Below are 27727 nucleotides of genomic sequence, written 5' to 3' on the forward strand. Positions count from 1 at the left end.
GATCATTCCTGTAGCGTTCGAGCAGCAACTCTTTCTCTCTTCGCTCCTTCTCCTTGATTGTTTTCTTCTCCTCCTTTCTCTTGCAGGTGAACAGAAAAAATGGGAGTTTTCTTGTGCACTTTTCCTGGACGTTCACATCGCGCTGGATCTCATTCTTGGGAATGTCAGGAAAGGAATGGCCTTGTATGACCTTGAAGTCTCCCATTTCACTGGGATCATCCTCGTCTTCCTCAAATCCCTGGATCTCCACCACTTCGCTCGCCCACTCTTCTTCCTGCAGCTCTCTCTCCTCCTCTTTCTCCATCCAAGCAAACATCTTTACCGGTTTCACTTCGGCCTCCGGCGTTCGGGAGCGTTTGAGTGAGTCCTGGAAGGTTTTCCCGGTGAAATCCACGTACTCGTTCTCCTCATCCTCGATGTTCATCAGCACGAGTTGTGGAGACGGGGAAGAAGGGAACGGATGAGGCTTCCGGCAGAGAGGACGTTCGGAAGAACACACTCGGGATGAAAAGCGTTGCAGGGAAAATAGCTCATCCGGTGCAGGAGTTGGACGTGGAGGAACACGTTTTAAAGGACACACTCGGGATGAGGACCGTTTGAGGGAAACAGCTTCATCGTGAACCGCTTGAATCAGGGAAAACTCCTCCTCGGATGCGGGAACTGGTTTCTGAGGATGAGTGTGTGGTTTTGTCACTGGCGGCACTGGAAGAGCTACATGTTCAGAGACACTGGGAAACATCGGGATTTCTCCCTCTATTGGCTTCAAGTGGGAAGATCTCACTGGATCCAGAGGTTTGACCTCCACGAGAAGAACCGTTGTCTTCCGTTTTCTCTCCTTCCTTTTCTCCCGGAAGGTTTTCCCGGTGAAATCCACGTACTCGTTCTTCTCATCCTCGATGTTCACCAGCACGAGTTGTGGAGACGGGGAAGAAGGGAACGGATGAGGCTTCCGGCAGCGAGGACGTTCGGAAGAACACACTCGGGATGAAAAGCGTTGCAGGGAAAATAGCTCATCCGGTGCAGGAGTTTGACGTGGAGGAACACGTTTTAAAGGACACACTCGGGATGAGGAGTGTTTGAGGGAAACAGCTTCATCGTGAACCGCTTGAATCAGGGAAAACTCCTCCTCGGATGCGGGAACTGGTTTCTGAGGATGAGTGTGTGGCTTTGTCACTGGCGGCAGGAGTTTGAAGCGAGCAGCTGGAAGAGCGACGTGTTCGGAGACACTGGGAAACATCGGGATTTCTCCCTCTATTGGCATCAAGTGGGAAGAACTCACTGGATTCAGAGGTTTGACCTCCACAAGAAGAACCGTTGTCTTTCTCTCCTTCCTTTTCTTTGCTGCAGCTTCTCTAAGCTCAGTTCCTCCATCCATCAGCTTTTCCAGACTGGGCTTCTCTCTTTTTTTCTGATGCACACGTCTGTTCTTCTTCTTCTTCATCTTCATCTTTTCAAGTGTCTCTTTGTCTGTTTCGGCCTCATCTTTATGTCTTCCTACTCCTCTTTCCTCCTCTCTTTCTTCATGCTGGCTCTTCTCAGGTAACGTTACCTTGCGGCGTCGGTCGTTGACAGTGAAGGCCTCACACTCCTCCGGAAGTTTCTCTGGTTCTTGCGCCGCTCTCTGAGGCAAGAAGTGTGTGAAACACTCGAACAGTTGTCTACACATAGTGCTGAACAGCGGCATAATGGACACCGATTGTTGCAAGTCAATTCAATATTTGTTGTCGATATCTGCAGAAAGTCCCGAAAGCCTTTCGATCTGTTCACTACAATATAACACACAAACAGCAGAACAGAGTCAGAGCTGCAGTTTAGAGATGAAGCTCTTCTATGATGTCAGAACATTTATAACTCTCAACTATTTGAATGGCTACAGAAGCAGCAAACACACACACACACAGTATTTATGAATATCTCAACTATTTGAATGGCTACTGTAGCAGCAAACACACACACACAGTATTTATGAATATCTCAACTATTTGAATCAGAAGCAGCAAACACACACACACAGTATTTATGAATATCTCAACTATTTGAATCAGAAGCAGCAAACACACACACACACACAGTATTTATGAATATCTGAACTATTTGAATGGCTACAGAAGCAGCAAACACACACACACAGTATTTATGAATATCTCAACTATTTGAATGGCTACTGTAGCAGCAAACACACACACACAGTATTTATGAATATCTCAACTATTTGAATGGCTACTGTAGCAGCAAACACACACACACAGTATTTATGAATATCTCAACTATTTGAATCAGAAGCAGCAAACACACACACACAGTATTTATGAATATCTCAACTATTTGAATCAGAAGCAGCAAACACACACACAGTATTTATGAATATCTGAACTATTTTAATGGCTACAGTAGCAGCAAACACACACAAAGTATTTATGAATATCTCAACTATTTGAATGGCTACTGAAGCAGCAAACACACACAGACACACACAGACACACACACACACACACACACACACACACACACACAGTATTTATGAATATCTGAACTATTTGAATGGCTACTGAAGCAGCAAACACACACACACAGTATTTATGAATATCTCAACTATTTGAATGGCTACTGAAGCAGCAAACACACACACACACACACACACACACACACACACACAGTATTTATGAATATCTCAACTATTTGAATGGCTACAGAAGCAGCAAACACACACACACAGTATTTATGAATATCTCAACTATTTGAATGGCTACTGAAGCAGCAAACACACACAGACACACACAGACACACACACACACAACAGTATTTATGAATATCTGAACTATTTGAATGGCTACTGAAGCAGCAAACACACACACACAGTATTTATGAATATCTCAACTATTTGAATGGCTACTGAAGCAGCAAACACACACACACACACACACACACACACACACACAGTATTTATGAATATCTCAACTATTTGAATGGCTACAGTAGCAGCAAACACACACACACAGTATTTATGAATATCTCAACTATTTGAATGGCTACAGTAGCAGCAAACACACACACACACACACACACACAGTATTTATGAATACTAGTGCAGTGCCCGTGCAAAATCAGTTAATAGTTAAGAGCATAATAGCCAGTTTTAGCATTGAGATCATCAGAATATGTTTGACTTGTTGACTACTATCCAGTTAACGACCGATAAAACAACGTTAAGCACAACAAAGGAGAACACATAAACAGCTAACCTGGTTGTTTCAATGATGAAAAGTAAGGATGGCTTACACTGGAAAGATGGGGATTTGCCGTCACGATTGGTAAGAGGAGAGTTAAGCTTGTTTAAGCCTGCATAGCCTACAAGAGCTATCCTGTTGAATAGGCAGGGCAACTATTTAACATATACATATTCAACATCACATACAGGTACAGTAGTTACAGGCTAACTTCAGTGCGCATGACACAGTAATAACTTAGCATTGAGACCAGGCTATGCTTGAACAAACAGTTTGTGAATCGGCTACTACAAATGATGGCCGTGAAAGAGAGAATAGCATACTATTAAACAGTAGCGATAACGTTAAGCACACCAGAATGAAATATAATATTCAGAAGTAAACAGCATAACTTAGCTGACTCACAGGTTCAGTTGACATCCACAAAAATGATGGCCGTGAAAGAGATGGTGAACATCCACAAAAGAATAAGCGTGACGATTCAGGGAGCAGGCTGCACAGTGAACGCTTGAGCAAACAGTTTGTGAATATACAGCAAATGATTGCAGTGAATAAAATATAATATTCAGAAGTAACACTGTAGCTGCTTAATGTTTAGCTGGCAGAGTGTTTATGGCAGATTGTTTATTTTTAAACCACAATCCTCTAATGTCTGAATGTTTATTTTTAAACCACAAGTTTCTAAACATCATCTAAACATCTTCAATGTGTGCTTCTTTTACCGATATCTTTTGCATTTCTAATCCAAACAACATCAAACTTGGCAGTTCACTTACTCGTGCCCGTAGCAAGACACCTGTCAAGTGTGAAATCCATCGGACTAACGGTTCGAGAGATATGCGAATAACAGACACACACAGACAGACAGATGTTCCTGTATTTATAGATAAGATTACAGCTTAAAATAAATATTTTTATATATATTTGTATATATTAAATTACTATTTTAATATATAAAATAATATTAAAAATATTTTAATATCATGTTTTTTTTATGTAATTTATTCTTGTCTATGGCAAAGCTGAATTTTCAGTCACATGATCCTTCAGAAATCATTCTAATGTGCTGATTTGCTGCTCAAGAAACATTTCTGATTATTATCAATGTTGAAAAAAATATTTCTTATTATTATCAATGTTGTTCTGCCTAATAGTTTTGTGATTCTGTTTGTGAAATGATGCTGTCCTGGTGTCTTCATCTGCTCCCTCTGTATGCCTCTCTCAAACAAATATCAATGATAATATTGTGGTCAATAAAACAAAATGCATTTGATAATAATTAACATGACAATGTGTAAAAAACTAAAGTAGCCTAAATTCACGTTTAATTTGACGTATCTGTCAGTCTGGGCTGAGACATTTTGAATAAGGCACCAGATGCACATCTGAAAATTGGCACAAAAGGGACGTTTTGATAGTGCAAGACAAAAGTCAGTAGAGTGATGCTTCCTGATTTGAGATTTAAAGTGGACCTATTATGCAAAATTCACTTTTATAAATTCACTTTTATAATTCATAAACATGCATTTATTATGTACAGTACAGTCAGATGACACTTTGATTGCATTACCTGCTAAAATGCATTATAAGACCCCCCCCCCCCCCCCCCCCCAAAAAAAAGCAAAAATGTTAACCTTGAGTAAAGTGCAATCATCTAAGACAAGTTGAATAAGGCACAAGACATACATTTAAAATAGGGCACAAAAGTGATGTTTTGATGGTGCATAAAAAAAAAAAAAAAAATCACTATAGAGTGAACCGTCGATGCAAGGAGACAACTAACCAAATTATGACCAAAAACAAAACTCTAAACATGTGTATGTGTATAAACAAAAGTATGTGTATAACAAGCTGCTTGACTGCATTAACTGCTAAAATGTTGTAAAAGTGTCACACATCATTATGCACAAATTTAGCTTGTACCTAGTCATATTATAACTGAGTATTGTGAATGTGCATAAATATTTCAGGATGACCAGGCACACAGTTCAGCCTTTAAGTGCTTTTAGTGTATTTTAAACATTTGAATTAACATCAGCAAATCCAGTGAAAATGTGCACCAATGAAATGCAATAGAAGCTGCGTTTCTAAGCTCTACCACTATATCTATTTCTTACTGTTAATCTTATTATATTATATTATATTTCTAATGGCTTATCACTTATCTTAACTCAATTTTTTGCTGACTTGCTTAACTGGATGTGCTCATGTGGCAGTGGTAAATTAAATGTAAGTCTAGGTCATCAATTATTTGTTAATTTTGACGTTCTGCATGTTTCATTTTAACCTGAATTTGTTACATTTGTAGACGAGCTGCTGACGCTGCATAGTAAAACAAATTGCTCTTTTTAAATGTATTTGTTTATCAAAGAAAAAGGCCAGGTTTTATTCGAATGACAGACAGTAACATAGCGTATCCATTTAATTTTCACACTACCAATGGGAGAAATTAAAGGAAACCCCAGCTGTCTTTTCCCTGGCGGAAAATCCAGTAGGACAAGCTGGTTTATGGAACATGGTGGCTGATCAAACTTCTAGTGACCAGCTGGAATCCAGATAATTAACTGCTTTCTTTATGTATGCATTATTTCGCAAGAAAGTGTGTCTGGTCTGCTGATTCAGTCTGAGTGTTAAAAATTAAAAGCTGCAGATTTTACATCAGAGTCCCTCCTCCAAGGTATACCGTCATTCATGGAGGCACACACACAAACCCACACACACACACACACACACACACACACACACACACACGCACACACACGTGCCTTCGTTTCTGTCAGGTCAAACCATACATAGCCCCTGTTCTCTAACACTGTTACGACTTGACAAGACAGACAGGCATCAGACAAAAGGTCAGAGCCGTGGGCCAGCAGACAGCTGAGTTGAAGTGATGTGTCCCGCAGGTGGCTTTGAAAGAAAATCCCCCACAGAATCTCTTAAATAGCCTAAAACCAACTGCTCACACTGGTCCACAAACAGACCAGTCAACAACACTCAAGCAAGCTACCTGCAAGCCCCAAACTTTAGAGAAGAGCTCGACAATACCTGGAGAAAGTTATTCATTGGCATTTCTGTTCCTCTCAATGGCAGTTGCTCAGCTTGTGTGTGATCAGAACTACACAACCAGCTCGCTGCCATCTTTCATCATAAGAGATTGCTGTTTGATGTGAGGATGCTGTGGTCCCCAGGTTTACTTAGAATATTAGTTATGGTATTGTGTGAGGGACTAAGCTATTTGGCTTTACTTTTTTTTAATAACATCAATAACAAATCATCTTGAAAACAATCTTACAAATAATCTTGTGAATATGTACTTCACCCAGACGGCAACATAGTGTCGGCCCAGATCCGGGCCACACCTGATACATGTGGATTCAACGCGTACCAGATGTGGGCCGGATCTGGGCCGACACAATGTTTCTGTCTGGGCAAGTTTCAATTGCAGTCAATGAAATGTTGATTAATTAAATGCAAATAAATCAATATTTAATTGACAGCTTATACATACATTTAATTTATCTGTATTATAGTCTTGGGCCCCTCCTTCATTGTAAGTGTTTTTTTAGTTTTTTTTTATCTGTTTTATCGTCCACCATGTGAAAATCGTACATTCAGTACATTAGAAGAGGCTAGATTACAACCAAATTCATAGTTGGTGGCTATCATATGTTTCATCAACTGTGATAAAATGGCATTTATGAGTCTAAAGGCTCTTGTTCTGCATGTCTGATTCAAACAAACACGGACGCAGAACCAGGCAGAATGTCTCTCTGGTTCTCAGATATGGTCTGTCATTACATACGCTGACAAATGCTACACTCTTCAACCAAGATTTATACTCCTAACTTGCATTACACAGACACACACATTCAAACCCACCCCCACACACACAGACGAACACCTGCGTAAACAGATGTTTCACAGCAAGAGAACTGGTGCAATTCCAAAAAGTTATTTTTGAAAAACCTCCACTCACAAACATCCACATTTAGTCAAGGACAATTGAATCGCTCTCACTAAACAAACTGCAATTACCACAAGAGTGTGTTTTCACAGTAGGATCAAAAAAGATATCTCAGCGAGTTCCATTTCCATTGCACTTTGAGGTTTTTACAGAGCCTGAGGGTCAAGGCTTCCTAATAAAATCTGTTTAATTCACACAAATAACAACAAATAATTTGTTGAGAAATGTCAATGGCTCATTGATGGTTCAATGGCTTATTGATGGTTCAATGGCTCAATGGCAACATTCCAACAATCAAATTCAACAACAATTTGGAATAGACAGGAAATGTGTTGTGTGATACAAGTGTCAAACTGGCATTAATTTAATATGAAGGTCATAAAAGAGAAAAAGATAACTTCATGATGTTGAAAACATTCAACTGTTCTTCTCTATATCTTAGATCTGTGGCCACAGCTAAATAAAGAGGTAAGTATAGTGATGACATTGCCCCGGGCTGATCTTGAGAGGCTCCCCTTATCAGAACATTGCATATCTCATCGCTTTTTCTGATTGCAGGAAAACCACAAAAAAATCTTAGATATTCTTGTGGGTGGAAAAGGGACAAGGAGCACAAAAGGACATACATTTAGTTAGGGTGATAGTGGGTCTAGGTCGTCTATATGTCAGTTTTGGTTAAATTATTCTGATAAACCTACAACACTGGGGTTGCAACCCAAATAAGTTCTGACAGTCTGGAGGAAATTCACAAAGACTGAGGTTATGTTTACACAACAACGATGTCCTAAAAATCCTTTAGTTTTTTTTTACGTTTTTTTTTGTGTGTACAGATGACAACGTTGTCAAAGCGATCCCCGTTCCCATGGATCCGCGAAAATTATTTAAAATGCTGTATTATGCATCCCAGGCCAGTAGTTGGCGATGTCACTGTAAACACTACTCGCCTATAGACTGAAAACGTAATGCGCATGACGTCACCGTTTTCACAAATTCTTATTTTTGTAGTTTACACAAAGGCAATAACGGAATAGTTTAAAAAAACTTGCACTTTGAAAGCATGCACCTGAAGATAGCAGCATTTTTTTGCTTCGTTTTTGTACACGATTCATAAAAAATCAGGTAATGGCACATTTCATGCATTCCCTACAAATCAAACCCATGACCTTGCTATTGCCCAGCCTTATTGTTTAAGCCAAGGATTTATATAAATGTTTTTCATGCCACGGACCCCGGATTATGATTCCCTTGCGGGAACCTATACAACTATATATTTTCATGAACAAAATGCTGGATGCTAAACCTTAAGAGAAATATCAATTTTTTCTTCTCCTGAAAATCCCATAAAATCAATCTCACAGTGTAATGTCTGTTTTGGGTTTGAGATTTCTGTGAGTTGTGATCTTGTTTGATTTGCACTGTTTACTGTTCATTTTTATGTGTTACACAACGATGTCCTAAATACGGAAGCATTTTTCGCATTCAGACGACAACGATATCAAAATGACCCCCGTTCACACGGATCTGCGAAAACAACTAAAAATGCTCTATTATACCAGGCCAGTAGTTGGCGATGTCACTTTGTAAAGAAACACTTTGCGCCAATAGACTGAACACATAATACGCATGACGTCATTGTTTTCACAAATTCGCGTTTTATAGTTTACATGGAGACAATAACGGTAATAAAAAAAAGAAAAGAAAAATTCAATTTGAAACCCGTTTTCAAAAAAGTTTTGCGTTTTCAGGCCCCCAAAACGCTGTTGTCATGTAAATGAAAGGCCAAAACACATAAAACGTTTTTAGTTGAAAACGGTGTTGTGTAAATGGCCCCTCAGTCATGTTTTGTTTTGTATTGTATTGTGAATAAGGCACAATCTATAATGAGCGAAATTTACATACAAAGAAGGCATGTATGTGCTGAAATAAATGACAATGACTGAATTGGCACATAGTTATGAGTAGATACCGCCTGGTTAAGCTGGAGTGAAGTAGTGAATAAGACAGTTTTTAACGTGTGCCATGAATTAAGGCTCCGATATACTTCAAGCTAAATCGAAGAACTGGTGTGGCGTTATTTGAGAAAAAAAACGTGCAGCACATATTTACATTTTCAACTAAACGCAGCTCCCAGTAGCATGAGCGGCTCCGGGATGCAGTATACCACTTCAAAGGTATTTCAAACTTCTCTCTACCTCTAAGCGAAGACCGAAAAAGAACTTTGCAATGAGTATATATGAGCCTATAACTGATACAAAAGGGATGTTTAGTGAATTTTCCCCTCAGACTTCATTGGTTTACATTTATGTAGCATGCAGAACTTGTGGAGGCCAACATGAATTATGGGACATTTGCCTGCATGTGGCATCCATTTGGAACCTGTGTGTCACCTTCCTCCTTAATAACTCCCACGACCTGGAGAGAGTCACTTTGGTAATCCTCAGATAAATCAGTGTTAAATGTCATGTGTCTTACAAGCAGAGGGTGGTTGAGAGTGTCTGTGACTTCTGATGGCCCACATTGCACTATTACACCTCCTCACACACTCCAGACATGTCACAAAAATTTACTTTAAACGTTTTTTGGGGGGGACTAGAAACGCTTTGGTTTAGGCCTCACGCTGAGGCTCATTCGCACTGCTGCTCCAGAGATAAAATTTTAAAAAGTTCATTACTTAAAATAGCTGTTCTCCTGCCAGGCTGCCAGCCATCAAGATATGAAGGAAATCAACTGCACTGTTGTGCCAGAGATGTGAGGAAATGTGAGAGGGTGGGCTTATCGTCTAATTTAATAAGTGCAGAAAGTCACTAACCAATCATTTCTGTTTTCTCAGGTTATTTGTGTATGACTGAAAAAAGATTTTGATTCTTTCAAAGCAATTTTACAAATTGGTCCAAATGTTCCATCCCTCAAAAAAATGACTTTTCCTATTAAAGCAGCATATTCAGCCATGTTGTGTTTTTGCCCGTCAAATATACTTTGATTAGTGTTAAAAATGAAAAAGCTTTCTGTTGCTGTGGTTAACAGTCCCCTGAACTCACACCATCAGCACTGTCTCAGCCCACAGTTCATCTGACACATTTTGAAGGTGAAGAAGAAACAAAGCCAAGCTCTGGCTAAAAAATTGCCACCTCTGATTGTCTGGCTTCACACAAGGAGTAAAGCAAAATCGAGTAGTATTTTTTACTTTTTGAATAATTATCGCAGAACGATTACCCGGATATTTGACTAGTCATAGTGTATTTATTGTGTTAAGAAGAAACTGGGCTCATATAATGAGCATTTTGAGTAAGTTTGCAAGGTTAGTGGCTGTATATTGCTTTGTTTTCTTTGTGAAAAAAAGTTGTGTTTTTCCATTTAAACCAGGATTCTGTGTAGATTTCTGTGTGAATAATCCAACATAATCAAACGAAACACTTATACTGGAAAGAATCAGAGTGCCTATAAACCTTTACATATTTCCAGCTATTTTTAACCGTTTGACTGAACTGACACGCCACCATTGCAATTAATTTCTCCCCAATCCCCCAATTTATTGTTAGAAGCAAGAAAGATATAAGCCTAATGTGCACTAATATTAGGACATTATCAAACTTCAGTGTCAGTTCTCAGGCATTTTTAAAAAAAAAAATTTTTTTTTGCTGATAGAGACAGAGACACCCAAGGTCTTTGAATACCCGCGCATTTAACAGTCATTGCGATCGGGACAGGATGTGCACGGTGTACGACACCATAAGAACATCCATATTGTCACCATATTTTTTTAACTTCTGGATGATGATTTAATGTAATTATTTAATGTCTAACTCCATTCATGAAAGTAGCGTATTAAATCTAAATGTGTAGACTGGAAAGCATTTTGTTAACTTCAATCACACAGTAAAAGAGTGAGTAGGTACATTTTGTGTTAAATGTAGAAATTAAATTACGAAGAGTGACAGATACACATAAATATTAATGCCAGATGTTCTCTTACTGTCTAATTGTGCAGTTCTTGGTTAGACTGAGCTGCAATAAGGACCTATGAAATAATCTTGGTCCTGGAACAACATTTCAACCCTTAAAGGATTAGTACACTTCAGAATAAAAATGTCCTGATAATTTACTCACCCCAAGATGTTCATGTCTTTCTTTCTTCCGTCAAAAAAGTGATTACGGTTTTTGAGGAAAACATTCTAGTAATTTACTCCATATAGTGGACTATGGGGACCAACGGGTTGAAAGTCTAAATTGCAGTTTCAATGCAGCTTCAAAGGGCTCTACATGATCCCAGTCGGGATTAAGGGTCTTAGCAAAACGTTCTGCCATTTTGTAAAAAACAAAAAACATTTCCATACTTTTTAACCACAAATGCTCGTCTAGCACTAGCTCTGCGATGCGCCACGCATTACGTAATCACGTTGGAAAGGTCACGCATGACATACAGTGGGCGGAAGAACCGACCTAGTGTTTACAAAGTGAACGTGCAAAGACTAAGTCAGACGCCATTTACAAAAATAAATGAATAAATAAAAGGTAAAACAACGATGTCGGACGATTTTGAAGTTAGAGGAGAAAACTTTTTCCGCCTTTTTTGCCTATGTCATGCGTGACCTTTCCAACGTGATTACGTAATGCGTGGCGCATCGCAGAGCTAGTGGAAGAAGAGCATTTGTGGTTAAAACGTATATAAACGTTTTTTTGTGTGTTTTTTTTATCGAAAATGACAGATCATTTTGCTAGATTCTCTTATTCCTCGCTGGGATCGTGTAGAGCCTTTTGAAGCTGCATTGAAACAGAAATTTGGAACAAACTGTTGTACCCCATTAAAGTCCACTATATGGAGAAAATCCAAGGCTGGGTTTCCCGATAACGTTGTCTCTTAGCGCGCTACGAAGACTCTAAAGGTAAAACTTAACTAAAGGTTAACCATTACTAGGCGTGTTCCCCGAACCATAACTTAGGAAGCTGCTTAAGATATACCTTCTTACGTGCGACGTTACCAGGTGCTGTCTGTGGCGATAGTGTTGAATTGGTTGATATCGATGACTCGAGAATCAATTATTCTCTCGTGCAGAGGCTGTTTATGTGAGAAAGTGGTGTTCTTTATAAAAGAAGCACTTCAGAAATAGCTGAAACTGCATTTATTAGGACTCACTGGATATTATAAAAAATAATCCAAACTATAATAGCCTATAATAGCCTAGCCTACATATTTTAAAATTGTATCATATATTGCTGCCAAAATAACCATTTCAAAAATTTTACGTGCTTTAATCTCTTTCCCATTTTTGTTCGCTGAAGTGGAGCTGCGATGAAATAGTGTTCTTGTAAATACTTTCCAGCATTTCAGTAATAAAAGTGTACATCTTACATACGGTGCTCAGTAGTGATCAAAAAGGATTTAAACAGTGAATTTTGAATCTCTTCTTGTAAACTCAGAGATGTGGATTCAGACGGCAATTAAATTCCCACACGACCTGTTTGTCAAAAAACAATTTGGCCAGGGATTTTTACGCGGGTTGGGTGAGAAAAAACACTGACATTATGGATTCGGACGGCAATAAAATAACTTACCCCTGTAAATGTTTAAAATACCGTACGGGCTAATGAAAAACAATTAGCGTCCGAATAGGACTTAACTGACAGTATGCTTTCACTGGCCTTTAAAAGCGCTCCGCGGACGGCGCCGTCTTTTAGAACAACTATTCGCGGTATCGCTGCCATAGTTTGAGCAAACTCCCCACCACAATCATTCCCTTTAAATAGGCTTTTAAGCCTTTAATGGTTCGCCAGCTGATGTACCTTTGGATAATATAATAAAAAATCTAACAACAATCCATATAATGACAATTTTATTCTTTGCATGAAAACACTTGAATTAGCCTAAATTGAACACCATCTGGGTGTATTAAAACTTCAGAATGATATTCGTATTGACCTGCAACAGTGATAAGGTAAAGCTAAGAGTGGTCCAGACCAACCTTCCGAACGTATGACTTACAGAAGGTATACTAACTAAGAACGTTTCGGGAAACACGTATTAACGAAAAGGTACGGCTTAAGGTGTAACTTAAGAACGACGTAGTGTTAAGAAGGTTTCGGGAAACCCAGCCCTGGACTGTTTTCATCAAAAACCTTCATTTCTTTTCGACTGAAGAAAGAAAGACATGAAAATCTTGGATGACGTGGGGGTGAGTAAATCATCAGGAAATGTTCATTCTGAAGTGAACTAATCCTTTAACACAAACTTGAAATAAAAAATGTTTGATAGGAATGTTGTTCCAGGACCAACAGGTACCTACTTTGGTAAATCAATCCTTGCGCCCTGTCTGATAAAAACCGGGACAATGTCGAGAACTCCTGAACAGTCATCAAGACTTCTTGCCCTTCAGAGGTTTGTAAAAGAGGCAGAAAGCACCCAGAAGACGACCAAGACATGAAAACGTAGTAGTCCACTGTTATTTCACAGCTGACTACACTTAGGAAAGGATCAAACCTGCTAGGTTAAAACGAGTGAGAGCCACAACCATGAAGCATAATTCAGCTGTCCATTTGAATTTAACTCCACCTTTAACACAGGGAGACCAGCATCCTATTTTCCCGAGAAGTGACAATGGGAAGAGGTTACAGTGCTACTTATTAGATGGCTGTTGTAGCGCACTGTTATTAATATTGATTTCCTCCTCAGGGAATATCAATTTTGTTCTACCGCTGCATACACATCGTAATGATGGGACTTAGCCTTCAGAGAAAGGCCTATTGCAGAGTCAGCGAAATGCAAGGAAAACAAAGACATACTCTTATATAAACAAGATAATGTTGCAGCACAATCATCCAGCCTGATACACATACACACTGCTTGTGAAATCCACACCGGCTATATCTACATGTTCCCTTATTGCATTTCCTCTTTACACGCAATCATTCGCAACAGCAAACATGCATTGATACTTCTGTCACACAATAATAGCATTGTTCGGGACATGTTGACACCCAATTGTATCATTATTCAATTCCCATGGTGTTTCCCGACAGAAGTAATGCAGGCGGCAGCAATTCTTAAAGTTGGGCACAATATTCCCAAGATGGTGTGTGGCGCTATTTATTCAAAAGCATTCAATCATAATGTCATGGGTGTTATAGTGTGCGTTATTTCTTGAGGTTTCTAGTCTGTGTTAGAATGAGAGGTGTTCCATATTTTCCTTACAGATGAGGGCAGTTTATCTCACTTTATGAAAGTCATTCTGAGGGGAGAATTTTATCATATGGAGGAAAGGTGATAACCGCTCTGTGGAGGCTGGAGGTTATGATTAATTATGATAAATATATATTTTTTTCACACCTGTGGCTATATGTGTATCTGTGTGTATTATATTTCAAGTGATGATAAAGTGAGATTATAACGCATTTTTTATCACAATTACAAAACAAAAAAAAGGCTCATGAGTAGCATACTCAAAAGCCAGCTGAACTCAAAAGAGTTCACAAAACAACACTTCATTTCATTTTTTTTATTTTCTAATCACCCACGATCCAGTAAAACTAGGCATTATCTGTTGAATTGTGAATTGTTCTGCAGCATGAATATTCAAGTTGTTGTTTATTGCAGTGCAAATGCACATACTTTTTATATAAAACAGTTTAATGGATTGTGTCATAGGTCAGTTGTGATGGGATTTTCATTTATGCTTCTTTAGCTGCAAATAAAAATAAAACAATTCACAAAAAAAGTACCAGCAAGTTGGCAAATTTTAGTTTGAAGGTTTATAGTTTGAAGTTTATCGTGTCTTTGTTGAATAATAGTATTAAAGGGTAAAAAAAAAAAAAAAAAACTGAATTGTAGAGTATATCAGAAATAAACATTCCCTTTTAAAGAAATACACATTATTAAGGTCATCAGTTGATGGTTAGTTTATCTTACAATCACATTTTCTCAAAGTTTCTGTATAAATTTCATTAAGATGCGAAACATCTTTTTAACATGCCCTCGTGACCTCAACCATAGTTTTGTAGAGTGTCTATTCCACATTTTAGAGTGATATAATGATTTCTAAAAGCAGCCCTTTGTTCTGTTTCATCAGTGACTGGCATCCCACCAGCAATGTTAATATGACTTAAGTTGCATTGATTAAAGGATGATTGCATATATAAATTCAATTTGGCTGAGACCCAAAACAGATTCTATTCTCTAGTGCCTGTATTAGGGTTTTCACTGTCCTCCAACAAGAGTATATGTGCTAAATCATGCATAGAAGCTGCAGTACAAATAAATTCAAGGGCCAGTGATTAAAATATGTGGGGAAAAATCACTTTTTTATATGACTGGATAAATGATTGTCTTTTATCTATTACTAAAGTCATTACAAAATTGAAGAAAGAATAAAATTATTAATTTCAATGCAAGTACATAGTACTTAAAGCCACTTAATATAAATTTGGTAGTAAAACTTAGTATTGCACATTTTATTCGTTCAGAAATGTGTATAATTTCTAAAATGTTTTTACATTTTAGCACAACAATTACATTGTGTCATCTGTTGCATAAGGACTAAAAAATCCTCATTTAGAAGTTTATTTTAAAGTGCAAAGTATTGAAAACAACCACGTGTAAAAGCAACACTATGTTGTAAGTGTGTCCCATCAGATAATAAACAGTGTTTACCCCAAATTTGCACCAAATACGGCCAAGTAGACAAGTGGTCAGTTGCAAAGACCACAGGTATGGATATTGGGACATCTCTACCTACAATGCTCTTCCAGTCAACTTGCTTTTATCCCTAATGACTGGGGTTGGGATTAAAATGATGAACCTGACCCAAGATGAAGGCGGTATCACAGAGATTCAGCTGGACTCCCTCAATGGCACGCTCCTAAATCTGACCTACCTCTAGGACCCTAGATCTAAGCAGTCCTGGATAAGAATGCGTATCCAGAGTCCGGCTCTATCAATTACGTCCAGCAATTAAGAGTGAGTGTCAACAGGAGATAAAGAGCACCATTAGAGAGACCCGAACAGTGGGAAACACACTTCTTCTTCATGGGATTTTAGGCTAATCTTGTTTTACTGGAACTGTTCTTCCCCCGCACTCACCTTTGATGTGTAAATTAGGCCAGAATCGAAGAAATAAACACGGTCACAAGCCAAAAGAAAATGGAGGCTTTGGCAGAGCATATTTTTTGGGAAAAACAAATGGCATGAGTACAGAATTTCTGCTTCACCATAATTGAATGTGACTTAAAAGGGATGATTTTCAGTTCCAGCACAATGGCTATACAAGTTAGAGTGTGTCTCTCAGTGGCACCTCCAGGAAATGTTTTATGGGGCGGCCAGATGGGGACAATAATTAAAAATCATGGGGTGGCACATCAAAAAGACTATAGCGTGGCTGAATCTTAGGATATGCAACTGCAGGCTAAAGTTCTGACAAATGTATGTCAGAAATATTCTCTTATTACATTCCCATTTTACATGCAATCATTATGCAGCAGAAAACATGTAATCATTCATACTTTTGTCACACAATAATAAAATTGTGAGAATGAAACATGTTGACACGCAATTAAAGGTGGTGTTGATTTGCAGACGGAAATTACACAAATTTGCCGCACATAATTGTCAGTTTAATTGTCTGACAATTGATAAACTATAATATTATATTAATATAATATTCTAATTGTTGTAAAAAATAAATAAATAATATTTTGTCACTTTAGACATGTTAGAGTGAATTTATACAGATGCTGGTTAAAGTGCTCAGATGGGTTTTTTTTTTTAATGAACTAAATAAAATACATATTCATATAAAAAAATAATATACACTGTATATATATGAAAATATTTTGTTTCGTATTTTTAAATGACATATTGGCCTGGTTTCATACAAGTCTTAGAAAAAAAACATTAAAGTGGATCTTGAGATGAAACAATGGCACTGACATATTTTAAGATGCTTTTTATGCTTTCAGTTAAAACAGCTCGACATGCATTTTAGTCTGGGACTAGAGTTAAAGGGATACTCCACCTCTGGAAAGATGAATGTGTATTTAAATTGGGTCATTTATGTAGAAGAAATGTGAAATTATTTTTGAATTTGGAGCTTTCTAGACTGAGAAAAGCCAGAAAATGTATTTTTGGCTCATGTGGATGAAAGACAACATCTCCCAGAATGCACTTGCTTCGCTGCTCTACGAGGCCACTCCCAAGCCACGCCTACCGGTTAGAGAGCAGTTGTAAACAATAAAGCTAAGCTAAGTTACTAGTCTCCGTGAGTCTGCCCGGGTTTTTGAGATCGCATCGCACAAAATGTCCGGGATTCGGCTTTTGCGTTCTACAGTCGCCATTCATTGTGTTTACTGTGGCAAGCAGGACGAGGCTGAGGGCCGCGGGGGAACGACGCGAGGCCGGTGGCGTGATTACTGATGACCGACACCTGTGAGGCACTGGTCTCGTATCTCTCACGGAGAAGCAGGTATTTTCTTAGCAATGGTAAAACGCACATCAACCGATCACGCCACCGGCCTCGCGTCTTTCTCCCGCGGCCCTAGCCTCGTCCTGCTCGCCACAGTAAACATGATGAGTGGCGACTGTAGAACGCAAAAGCCGGTGGCGTGATTACTGATGAGCGCCTGTGAGACGCACCGGTCTTGTGGGCTATCTCTCACGGAGGAGCGGGTATTTTCTTAGCAATGGTAAAACGCACAACAACCGATCACTTGTTTAGCGTTCATGTTAACACTACATTCAGATTCACCAATCGGAATGAATTCAGTTAGATTGAAACAAAAGGTGTGCATGTAATCAATGAATGGCGACCGTAGAAAGCAAAGCCAAATCCCGGAGATTTTGGACGATCTCGACGGCCGGACATGCAGGTTTCTGCCGGTGAAATCAAACGCACTGGCACTGATCTGTGATAGGTCTGTTAGCGCATTAGGTCCAACCCCCTATGGGCGGGTTTGAAAGGGTGGGCTGGGGACTAGTGATTGTAGTCTTAACAGAAATCCCCCCCCTCTTACACTTCCTCCTACAATGATGCAAAATTACGATTTTTGCGTCATTGTAGGAGGAAGTACAAAGAGGTAAATACAGATTTCTCTCGTCTCAGGGGAAAATGAGAAAATGTTGCACGACCATTCAATAGTATGACTGGGTTTCTAACATTGCAAAGCTTAATGCAAATGGGTGGAGTGTTCCTTTAAACCTTTTCTGCCGACTGATTCAAGCTGATAGAAGAGCAACTTTGACTGAAATAACCACTTGTTACAACCGAGGTATGCAGCAAAGCATTTGTGAAGCCACAACACGCACAACCTTGAGGCGGATGGGCTACAACAGCAGAAGACCCCACCGGGTACCACTCATCTCCACTACAAATAGGAAAAAGAGGCTACAATTTGCACGAGCTCACCAAAATTGGACAGTTGAAGACTGGAAAAATGTTGCCTGGTCTGATGAGTCTCGATTTCTGTTGAGACATTCAGATGGTAGAGTCAGAATTTGGCGTAAACAGAATGAGAACATGGATCCATCATGCCTTGTTACCACTGTGCAGGCTGGTGGTGGTGGTGTAATAGTGTGGGGGATGTTTTCTTGGCACACTTTAGGCCCCTTAGTGCCAATTGGGCATCGTTTAAATGCCACGGCCTACCTGAGCATTGTTTCTGACCATGTCCATCCCTTTATGACCACCATGTACCCATCCTCTGATTGCTACTTCCAGCAGGATAATGCACCATGTCACAAAGCTCGAATCATTTCAAATTGGTTTCTTGAACATGATAATGAGTTCACTGTACTAAAATGGCCCCCACAGTCACCAGATCTCAACCCAATAGAGCAGGGATGGGCAACTTCGGTCCTGGAGGGCCACTGTCCTACAGAGTTTAGCTCCAACCCTGAAAAAATCACCTGCCTGTAATTTTCTAGTAATCCTGAGGACCTTGATTAGCTTGTTCAGGTGTGTTTGATTAGGGCTGAAGCCAGTGGTGCAACGGATCATCATTGATCCGTGATCCGTTCGGATCAATATCTTCGGTTCGGCACTCACGTGATCCGCGGATTGATTTATGAAAAAAAAGTTGTGCGCATGTTCAGTCCACACACAGCGTGGTCATGGCGAGCGTTATGAACCGCAGAGAGCGTGACGCCTCATTCGCGCCGCAAAACCTCCAGACGTGCGTAAACGCGTCTTTACATTGACTTCACATTGAAATCACTCGCGCCAGACGCTCTATTCGCGTTTGGTGTGAACGCAGCATGGGTGACGGCGAGAGAGAGAGAGAAAGAGTGCCTGCGAGTGCGAGCGAGCAAGGTAATACGTTGTCAAATATGTTTAAACTTAAATGAACTACATATACAAGTAGTTATGTCTCTTTGTATTAATTTGTCCTGTTATTGACATAGGCCTAATGCACGTCATTGACAAAATGCGCAACCAGATGTTCGAATAATTCGAATATGTGTTTTTTAGAGGGAATATTCGAACGTCATTTTTGAGCAATTTTGACAGCCCTATATGACAGTGGAAACACATAAAGCATTGGTCCATGTTTAAAGGAAGGAGATGCCTTTTTATGTTGCACTTTAAGTTGTTTTTCATTAATTATGTTAAAAAGAAGATATTATGCCTTGTGCACTTTAAGTTGATTTTATATATTTTAATTTAATAATTTAAAAGTGTTAATACATTTTTTTATTTTTTTTTGCTGATCCGAAAAATGATCCGATCCGTGACTCTGATCCGAGAAACGATCCGAACCGTGAGTTTTTTGATCCGTTGCACCCCTAGCTGAAGCTAAACTCTGTAGGACAGTGGCCCTCCAGGACCGAAGTTGCCCATCCCTGCTGCAATAGAGCATCTTTGGCATGTGGTGGAACGGGAGCTTCGTGCCCTGGATGTGCATCCCACAAATCTCCATCAACTGCAAGATGCTATCCTATCAATATGGGCCAACATTTCTAAAGAATGCTTTCAGCACCTTGTTGAATCAATGCCACGTAGAATTAAGGCAGTTCTGAAGGCGAAAGGGGGTCAAACACAGTATTAGTATGGTGTTCCTAATAATCCTTTAGGTGAGTGTATATATTTTCCAACAAGCTTATTAGAATGTGTATTGAAGCAGTTAGCAAAGACTTTCCCAGGACTCCATTTCAGGCAGGCTGAAGAGAGACCTCAGCTTAACACGAGGGACAAAGAGATTTACAGTGAGATTTGGAGTATAATTCAACAATCTTCTTTAATCTCTTCACGCCACAGAGCTTCCTCCTATAGGGCAACCATTTTCCACAGTCCATTGAAACAATTTCTGCTTCATCTAAATAGTAAATAATTAAATTATCCTCACACATATTCTTATTTCTTCAAGCTGCAGTGTGAATATTAAGAGGCTGCATGAATGTGGGGTAAATAAAGCCATCAAAATGTTTAGACTTCTCGTCTTTGCAGCCTCGCCGCATTGTAATATCGTCTGCTCTTCCCCATTCGAAAAAGGATCTGAGATGAGCTGTTGGCGCTGCAGTCTGAAATATAAATGTGACAAAATAAATTATAAATTGACACTACCGCAAAGCCTGTTTCAGGAGTCAGGCGGTTTTGGTTCAGAGGAAACCGAGTTATCTTTTTTGACACGAATATACATGCTCGCCATGATCCGTGCTCCAAAAACAATGTGTTATCGCTTGAGGTTTGTCTGCATTTAATTTTAACATCAGTACCTGCTTGCGACTTTAGTCTGCCTGTCAGAGACTACACAGCTGGGCTCAGAGTGAACAAGGCAGCTTTGTCACTAGTGGGAATAAGCTGTGCACAACTTTGGCTGTAGGACTTCTTTTTTTAAAGATGAAGGTCCCAAAGAGCCTGTCCCACTGAAACACTGTCCCTGCATCTGCTTCCTCAGTATGGTTCACTTCTCCTCACTGGCTGGAACGCCCTTGAAGTTTCTGTCTGATTCCTCACCTCACCCTCTGAATGTCTATTAAAATATCTTGATCCCCCCGTAAAACTTTATAGAATTCAGCTCCCTGAAAATATCTTCTCTTATCAGCCAATAATGGGTGTAATGTGTGTATGGTGGTGTGTGTATGTGTATTTATATATAATCCACGTATCCTGTGTGTGTGTGTGTGTGTGTGTGTGTGTGTGTGTGTGTGTGTGTGTGTATGTATATATATATATATATATATATATATATATAAATATTATAAAAAAATATATAATATAATATATTTGTATATATATATATATATATATATATATATATATATATATATATATATATGTATATATATATATATGTGTATATATATATATATATATATATATATATATATATATATATATATATATATAATATAATATAATATAATATAATATAATATATATATATACAGGGCTCTACAGTGCTCCCATTTCACTCGCACATGCGAGTAAATATTTCGGCGTGCGAACGTCAAAAAATATTTGGGCCCACTCGTGCGAGTGACACAGCATTTTTCTATAGAAACAGCTGCAAATATATCATCATGAGGAGGGGCAGAGTAGGACACTATATTACCGGGAGATCAGTTATTTAGGCCTAAATCTTCAGTAGCTAGCCTGTAGCCTCATAAAAAAAAACTACAGTGCCCACACACGAACTATTTTAGGGCCCTATAATTTCCGCGATCACGGAATCGCGGACGGAATCGCGGAATTGGCAAATTAACGCGGAATCTAGTGTCAACGCGGAATTTTACATATTTGGAATAAAATTCTGTTTTTGTGTGAAAAACGTATGTCTGAGGAAAATCGTATATTACTGAAAGAACGAGCAGAGAGAAAGGCCCGGTCGCGCGCGCGTCTTCAAACTGTCTTGCTCTCTCTCACTCCCTCGCGCTTATTTATCTAAATCAATTGACACAATGGTAAAAGATCGGAAGAACGAGGTTTCACGTGGAGCATTCGGATATTTTTTTCCCTGAATTAGGCTACCGCTGTGTGTGAATTGTGCAAAAAAAAAATTTTTTTTACCTTTCCTTCTTCTCTGAAAAGCGTTCCGCCCATTCAGCTGACATAAAAAACACTTTCAATAAACTAAACAAAACCTATCCAATGATGAAATGTTTTCTGTGTTGACAAATCTTGTGCGATGTCCTAAAACTGCCGGAATAATCACACAACGCGTACAAGTCTGCTAATGAATGATACGTCCGATTCGCGAACTAATGACTCCTTTAAACCGATTCACTTTAATGAATGGTTAAAACAACTGATCTGTCCAACACTGAATCGGTTCGGTGTATAACAAAATCGGTAACACTTTACAATAAGGTTCCATTTATTAAACTCTAGTTAACTAGATCAGTTAACATTAACTATTAATAAACTGCACTTCTACAGCATTTATTAATCTTTATTAATGTTAATTTCACCATTTAGTAGCCTACATTATTTAAAAGAAAAGTTGTATTTGTTAACATTAGTTAGCTTAATGCACTGTGTGAAGTAACATTAAAAATACAGGGTTAGGGTTAACTAAGATTAACAAAGATTAATAAATACAGTAACAAATGTATTGCTCGTGGTTCATGTTAGTTAGCCTAATACATTCACTAATGTAAACAAACCAAACCACATTTAACATCTCTTAAAATTAGAATTTTATTTGTTACCTCAATAAATTTAGGGTCATTCCTATTTTATTTGTGTAAATTTTAATCATTAACATTAAAAACACTCTTTTTACGACTAAAATTACAGTAAAAGGTAAAAAAAAAACTGAATTCCCCAAAATTAAAACGGAAAAAACAGAATTTGCCAAAATTAAAACGGAAAAAACGGAATTTGGGAAAAAATAAAACGGAATTTGGGAAAAAATTAAATGGATTTTATAGGGCCCTACTAATTCGGATCAGCACAGAGGGGCCCTCCCTGGAACTGTTTGATCCTACAAAATGTGCTGAAAATTGGCTGTCTGCTGGAAAGAGGTCAAGACGACCAGGCTACAAAGCTTGGCCAAGTGACTCAGACATGATCTTCATTTCAAATAAAATGTGAAACATAGGGCCTACATACAATGATAAATGAAATCTACATGACGATAAAAATTTAATGAAAATCTTTTGTTTGAAAGTTTTGGTCTGATGTTCTTAACCTTACAATGAGCATTGTAAATTTAATTGTTGAATAATTCTAATAATAAAACTATAATGATAAACTTATACAACAAAAATGACTGTGCCCCCAAATATTTGTCTGTGCTCCTACATTTTTTTATTTAGGCGCACCAGTGCTCCTTGTTCAAAAAGTTAGTGTAGAGCCCTGATATATATATATATATATATATATATATATATATATATATATAGAGAGAGAGAGAGAGAGAGAGAGAGAGAGAGAGAGAGAGAGAGAGAGAGAGAGAGAGAGAGAGAGAGAGAGAGAGAGATATACACAAAAAAATAATAATAATTACATCCCCAAGTCAAAAATTTCTAGTGACTGGTTACATCAAAATGTTTCAATTAGTCTGACGTATTATTTCTCATTGAGCCAATGTTACCAGACTTGGAGAGGTTAGACATTTTTTACAGTGTATATATAGATATATATATATATAGATAGATAGATAGATATATAAGGATAATCCAAATATATTAAAAAGCTTAATGTAAAATTTTGTGAAAGATATTTTTTTTATTATTATTACTGGTCTACTTGTTGCTTCAAATTACCAAGATAATAATAATAATAATAATAATAATAATAATAATAAAAAAATAACTGAATTGTCCTGTGGAGCAAGTATACTGTATCCACTGTTGGATATTAGTAGACAATTTAATCAGTGAAATGAAACTTCTGTAAAACACATCTCAGTGCTTAAAAAGCCCATAGCCAGGGGAACACCCTCATATGTTCATATATTATGATGTTGATATTAAATCTGTTGTCATCTGTTGTTGCTGAGCAAACTATAGTGCAAATCCTTTCCTTAATTCCTTCTGCAAAACCTTTATTTCCTTTATTTATTTATTACTGTAAAAAGATCCACTGTATTTTTCCACTTTCATTCAAAAAAAAAAAAAAAAAAACCTGTGTGTTGACAATAGATGGAAAGTACGGAACATTTACCTCTGCAGTGCTTGTATTTTCTCTGCTGTGATTCCCTGAACAATCTTCTCCAGCACATCTGTGTCTGCACTTGGCTCTACCTTCACTTGCTCCCTGCTGAAGGCATATCGTCCAATGAGCAGCCCCAGAGCAAACACACCCAGCCCTGCTAGCAGGTATTTAGCCAGGCAGGTCCCATTCCATCTCTGGCCCTTGGGTACCGCTCGGCTGAAACGAGAGACGTAATTAGGGTCCTCCTGGAGACGCTCAAAACGTCCGTGAGGGGAAACGGAGGGTTGAATTGGTTCCAGGTCTGGGTCCATGCCCCCGCCAGAAGAGCTGCTCACAGGTTGATGCTCCACACACTCCAGCTGGAAACGGTCCAGGCCTGGTTCCTCCAGCTCCTTCTCCATGTCCCATTCCAGTTCCAGGGAAGCTGTGTGAAGCTCCACACTCTCCAGATCCCGCACACGGAGAGAACCGTGGCCAGCACGCACTTTCCTATACGCCATATCTGTTACTGTAGAGACATTAGAAACATACACAGATATAAATGGAATTAGTTTATTTTTACATGTAATTTCTGTGTTGACACCTTTAATTCTTGGCTATACTAGGGCTGCAATAACTAATTGATAAAATTGATAATGAAAATAAATCGGCAATGATTTTGATTATTGGTTAATCGCATCTGTTTACTATGCATGAAAAACATCCATTCACGTCACTTTACAAGTGAATAAAGCATTTCTATGGAAAAAAAAAACCACATCTGGAAAAGAGTGGAGGAAAAGAGCAAAAACCAAGCAGCCTAAAAATGAGAATGACAAAACAAACAGAAGCAAATAGTGTAATGTTGCTTGCCCTGTCATGTTCTTTCACGAATGTGTTTGTGTGCTATTTAATCATTTTTGAGACGCGTTTTCCTCAGTGCATAACTTGCATTATTTTTAAATGTTAGACAGTCACGCATACAATTTCATTTTGCAAACAGGCTTGTACTGACGACAAGTGGTTCTCCATTAAACTTAGACTTCAACACATCAGACAAATGGCGCCAATAGCATTATTTTATTTGTATTTTTCTTTAACTTTAGGGTAAAACTTTATTTTGATGATACACTGTAGACATTCTACTAACTTTAAGTAACTTGATACTAACTCTCATTAGAGTATTAGAAGACTGTGTTCATAATATCTGCTAACACTTTATTTTGATGCTCCCCATTTTACTGACTGTAAGTAACTTTGCAAAATATTAAGTAACTACAAGTCAACTTATCTACTAACCCTAACCCTAACCTAATAATCTAATACAGTCCACTAATACTCAAATCAGAGTTAGTAGACATATAGTTGCAAAGTTACTTATAGTTAGTAGAATGTCTAAAGTGGACCATCAAAATAAAGTGTAACCAACATAGAATATAAGTTTAAAATTCTACATGTAACACAAGGAAATCCGTTTTTATGACAGCAGTAACAGTAAAGGGACTATTGTAAATGAATAAAGAATAAATGGAACATGTTCACATGAGTTTGTGTTCCTGTACCTCTTACTAGTTTGTGCTTTTGTTGTTCTTTATTATCATGATTATTTTAGTGATTTTAACTTCTACTTTCAAATAAGCAATCAGTTTAAATTGGGAACCCCTTTATTACACATGATGTTTTTATTGCATATAGCCTACACAGATATTGACTATATTTCTTTCCATTGCCTTCAAATTGCACATGTTTGGAGATGCGGTGGACAACATTGGGAAGGATGTAGAACAATTTTGTAAATTAGGATTTTGTATCTCACAATAGTGAGTTTACATCCCGCAATTCTGACTTTTTTTCTCAGAATTGCAAGTTTATATCTCACAATTCTGAGAAAAGTCGCCAGAATTGCAAGAAATAAACTAGCAATTTATTTATTGCTGCTCTATCTAAAAATGTATCTTTCTCTCACACCCCTCGCCAGTCTGGGAGGGGTGGGGGTACAGGTCTTCTCATTTCTAACAATTGGAAATACTCAACTCTCTCTTCTCTTTGCAATAACAACTCGTTTGAATATCATGCTATTACACTTACCACTCCCATTAAGATCCAGATTGCAACAGTATGCCGTATGCAATAGACTTTCTCCTAGCCTCATTCGATCTCAAACGGCTCATCACCACAGGTACTCACAAATCAGGCAACCAACTGAACCTGATTTACACACGCAACTGCATCACAGACAACATTTTGGTGAAACCTCTCCCCGTTTCAGATCATTTCCTCATTACTTTTAATCTACAACTCACTACCCGTGTACCACCAACCCCCCTACCAGTTACTTTCAGACGAAACCTGTGCTCACATTCTCCCTCCCATCTTTCCTCTGCTGTGTCATCTTCTCTTCCCTCACCCTCACAATTCTCATCTCTGGATGTGAATACCGCAACGGATACCTTATGCTCCATTTTAACTTCTTCTTAAGACAATATCTGCGCTCTCTCCTCCAGGCCAGCACGCGCTACTCCCTCTAACCCATGGTTATCTGAGGATCTTCGTGAACACCGGACCGAACTCAGGGCAGCGGAGAGGAAATGGCGCAAATCAAAAGACACATCTGACCTGAGATTGTATCAATCTCTGCTCTCTTCCTTTTCTGTTGATGTTCATGCCGCGAAATCTTCATATTTCCACAACAAGATCAACAGCGCCTCTAACACATGATCACTTTTCAAGACATTCAACTCCCTGCTCTGTCCACCTCCACCACCACCCACCTCCTCTTTAACGGCTGATGATTTTGCTAACTTCTTCACCAACAAAACAACAACTATCAGCAGTAATTTCTCAGCTCCACACACACAGCAGCCCAGACCAACCTCTCCCACAGCCAAAAAACTTTCTCTCCTCCTTTTCTCCACTAACCGAGGAAGAAGTATCTAAATTTCTCCTCTCCAGTTATCCTACCACCTGCCCTCTAGACCCCATCACCTCACACCTTCTACAAGCCATCTCTCCCACACTTCAACACATCAACGCATCCCTCCATACTGGCATTTTCCCTACAGCATTCAAGCAGGCTCGGGTAACTCCACTGCTTAAAAAAACAACATTAAACACATCACTTGTAGAGAATTACAGACCTGTCTCTCCCCTACCATTCACTGCAAAAACACTTGAACGAGTTGCTTTCAACCAAGTATAATCTTCCCTGTCTCTGACAACCAGCTGGATGTCAACCAATATGGCTTCAAGAAAGGGCATTCAACCGAGACTGCATTACTGTCGGTCACAGAAGCCCTATGGATCACAAAAGCTGCTTCCAAATCATCAGTTCTTATTCTCCTGGATCTGTCTGCTGCCTTCAACACTGTGAATCATCAGATCCTTCTGTCTACCCTCTCATCACTGGGCATCAGGAACTTCCCTCCACTGGTTTGAGTCCTATCTCACAGGTAGGTCCTTCAGGGTCGCATGGAGAGGTG

General features: G+C 38.7%; 1 protein-coding gene across 4 annotated transcripts in view; it reads right to left on the bottom strand.

The window, feature by feature from the left end:
* naaladl2 (N-acetylated alpha-linked acidic dipeptidase like 2) overlaps positions 1–27727 on the bottom strand; it is a 317992-nt gene that overhangs the window by 200507 nt on the left and 89758 nt on the right. For all 4 annotated transcript variants that reach the window (XM_082156237.1, XM_082156236.1, XM_082156238.1 and 1 more), the window contains exon 2: positions 24279–24777. In XM_082156237.1, coding sequence (XP_082012363.1) covers positions 24279–24777 — 499 coding nt within the window. The remainder of the gene's footprint in view (positions 1–24278; positions 24778–27727) is intronic.

Source organism: Leuciscus leuciscus (assembly GCF_965113295.1).
Source record: "Leuciscus leuciscus genome assembly, chromosome: 23".
Lineage (NCBI taxonomy): Eukaryota > Metazoa > Chordata > Actinopteri > Cypriniformes > Leuciscidae > Leuciscus > Leuciscus leuciscus.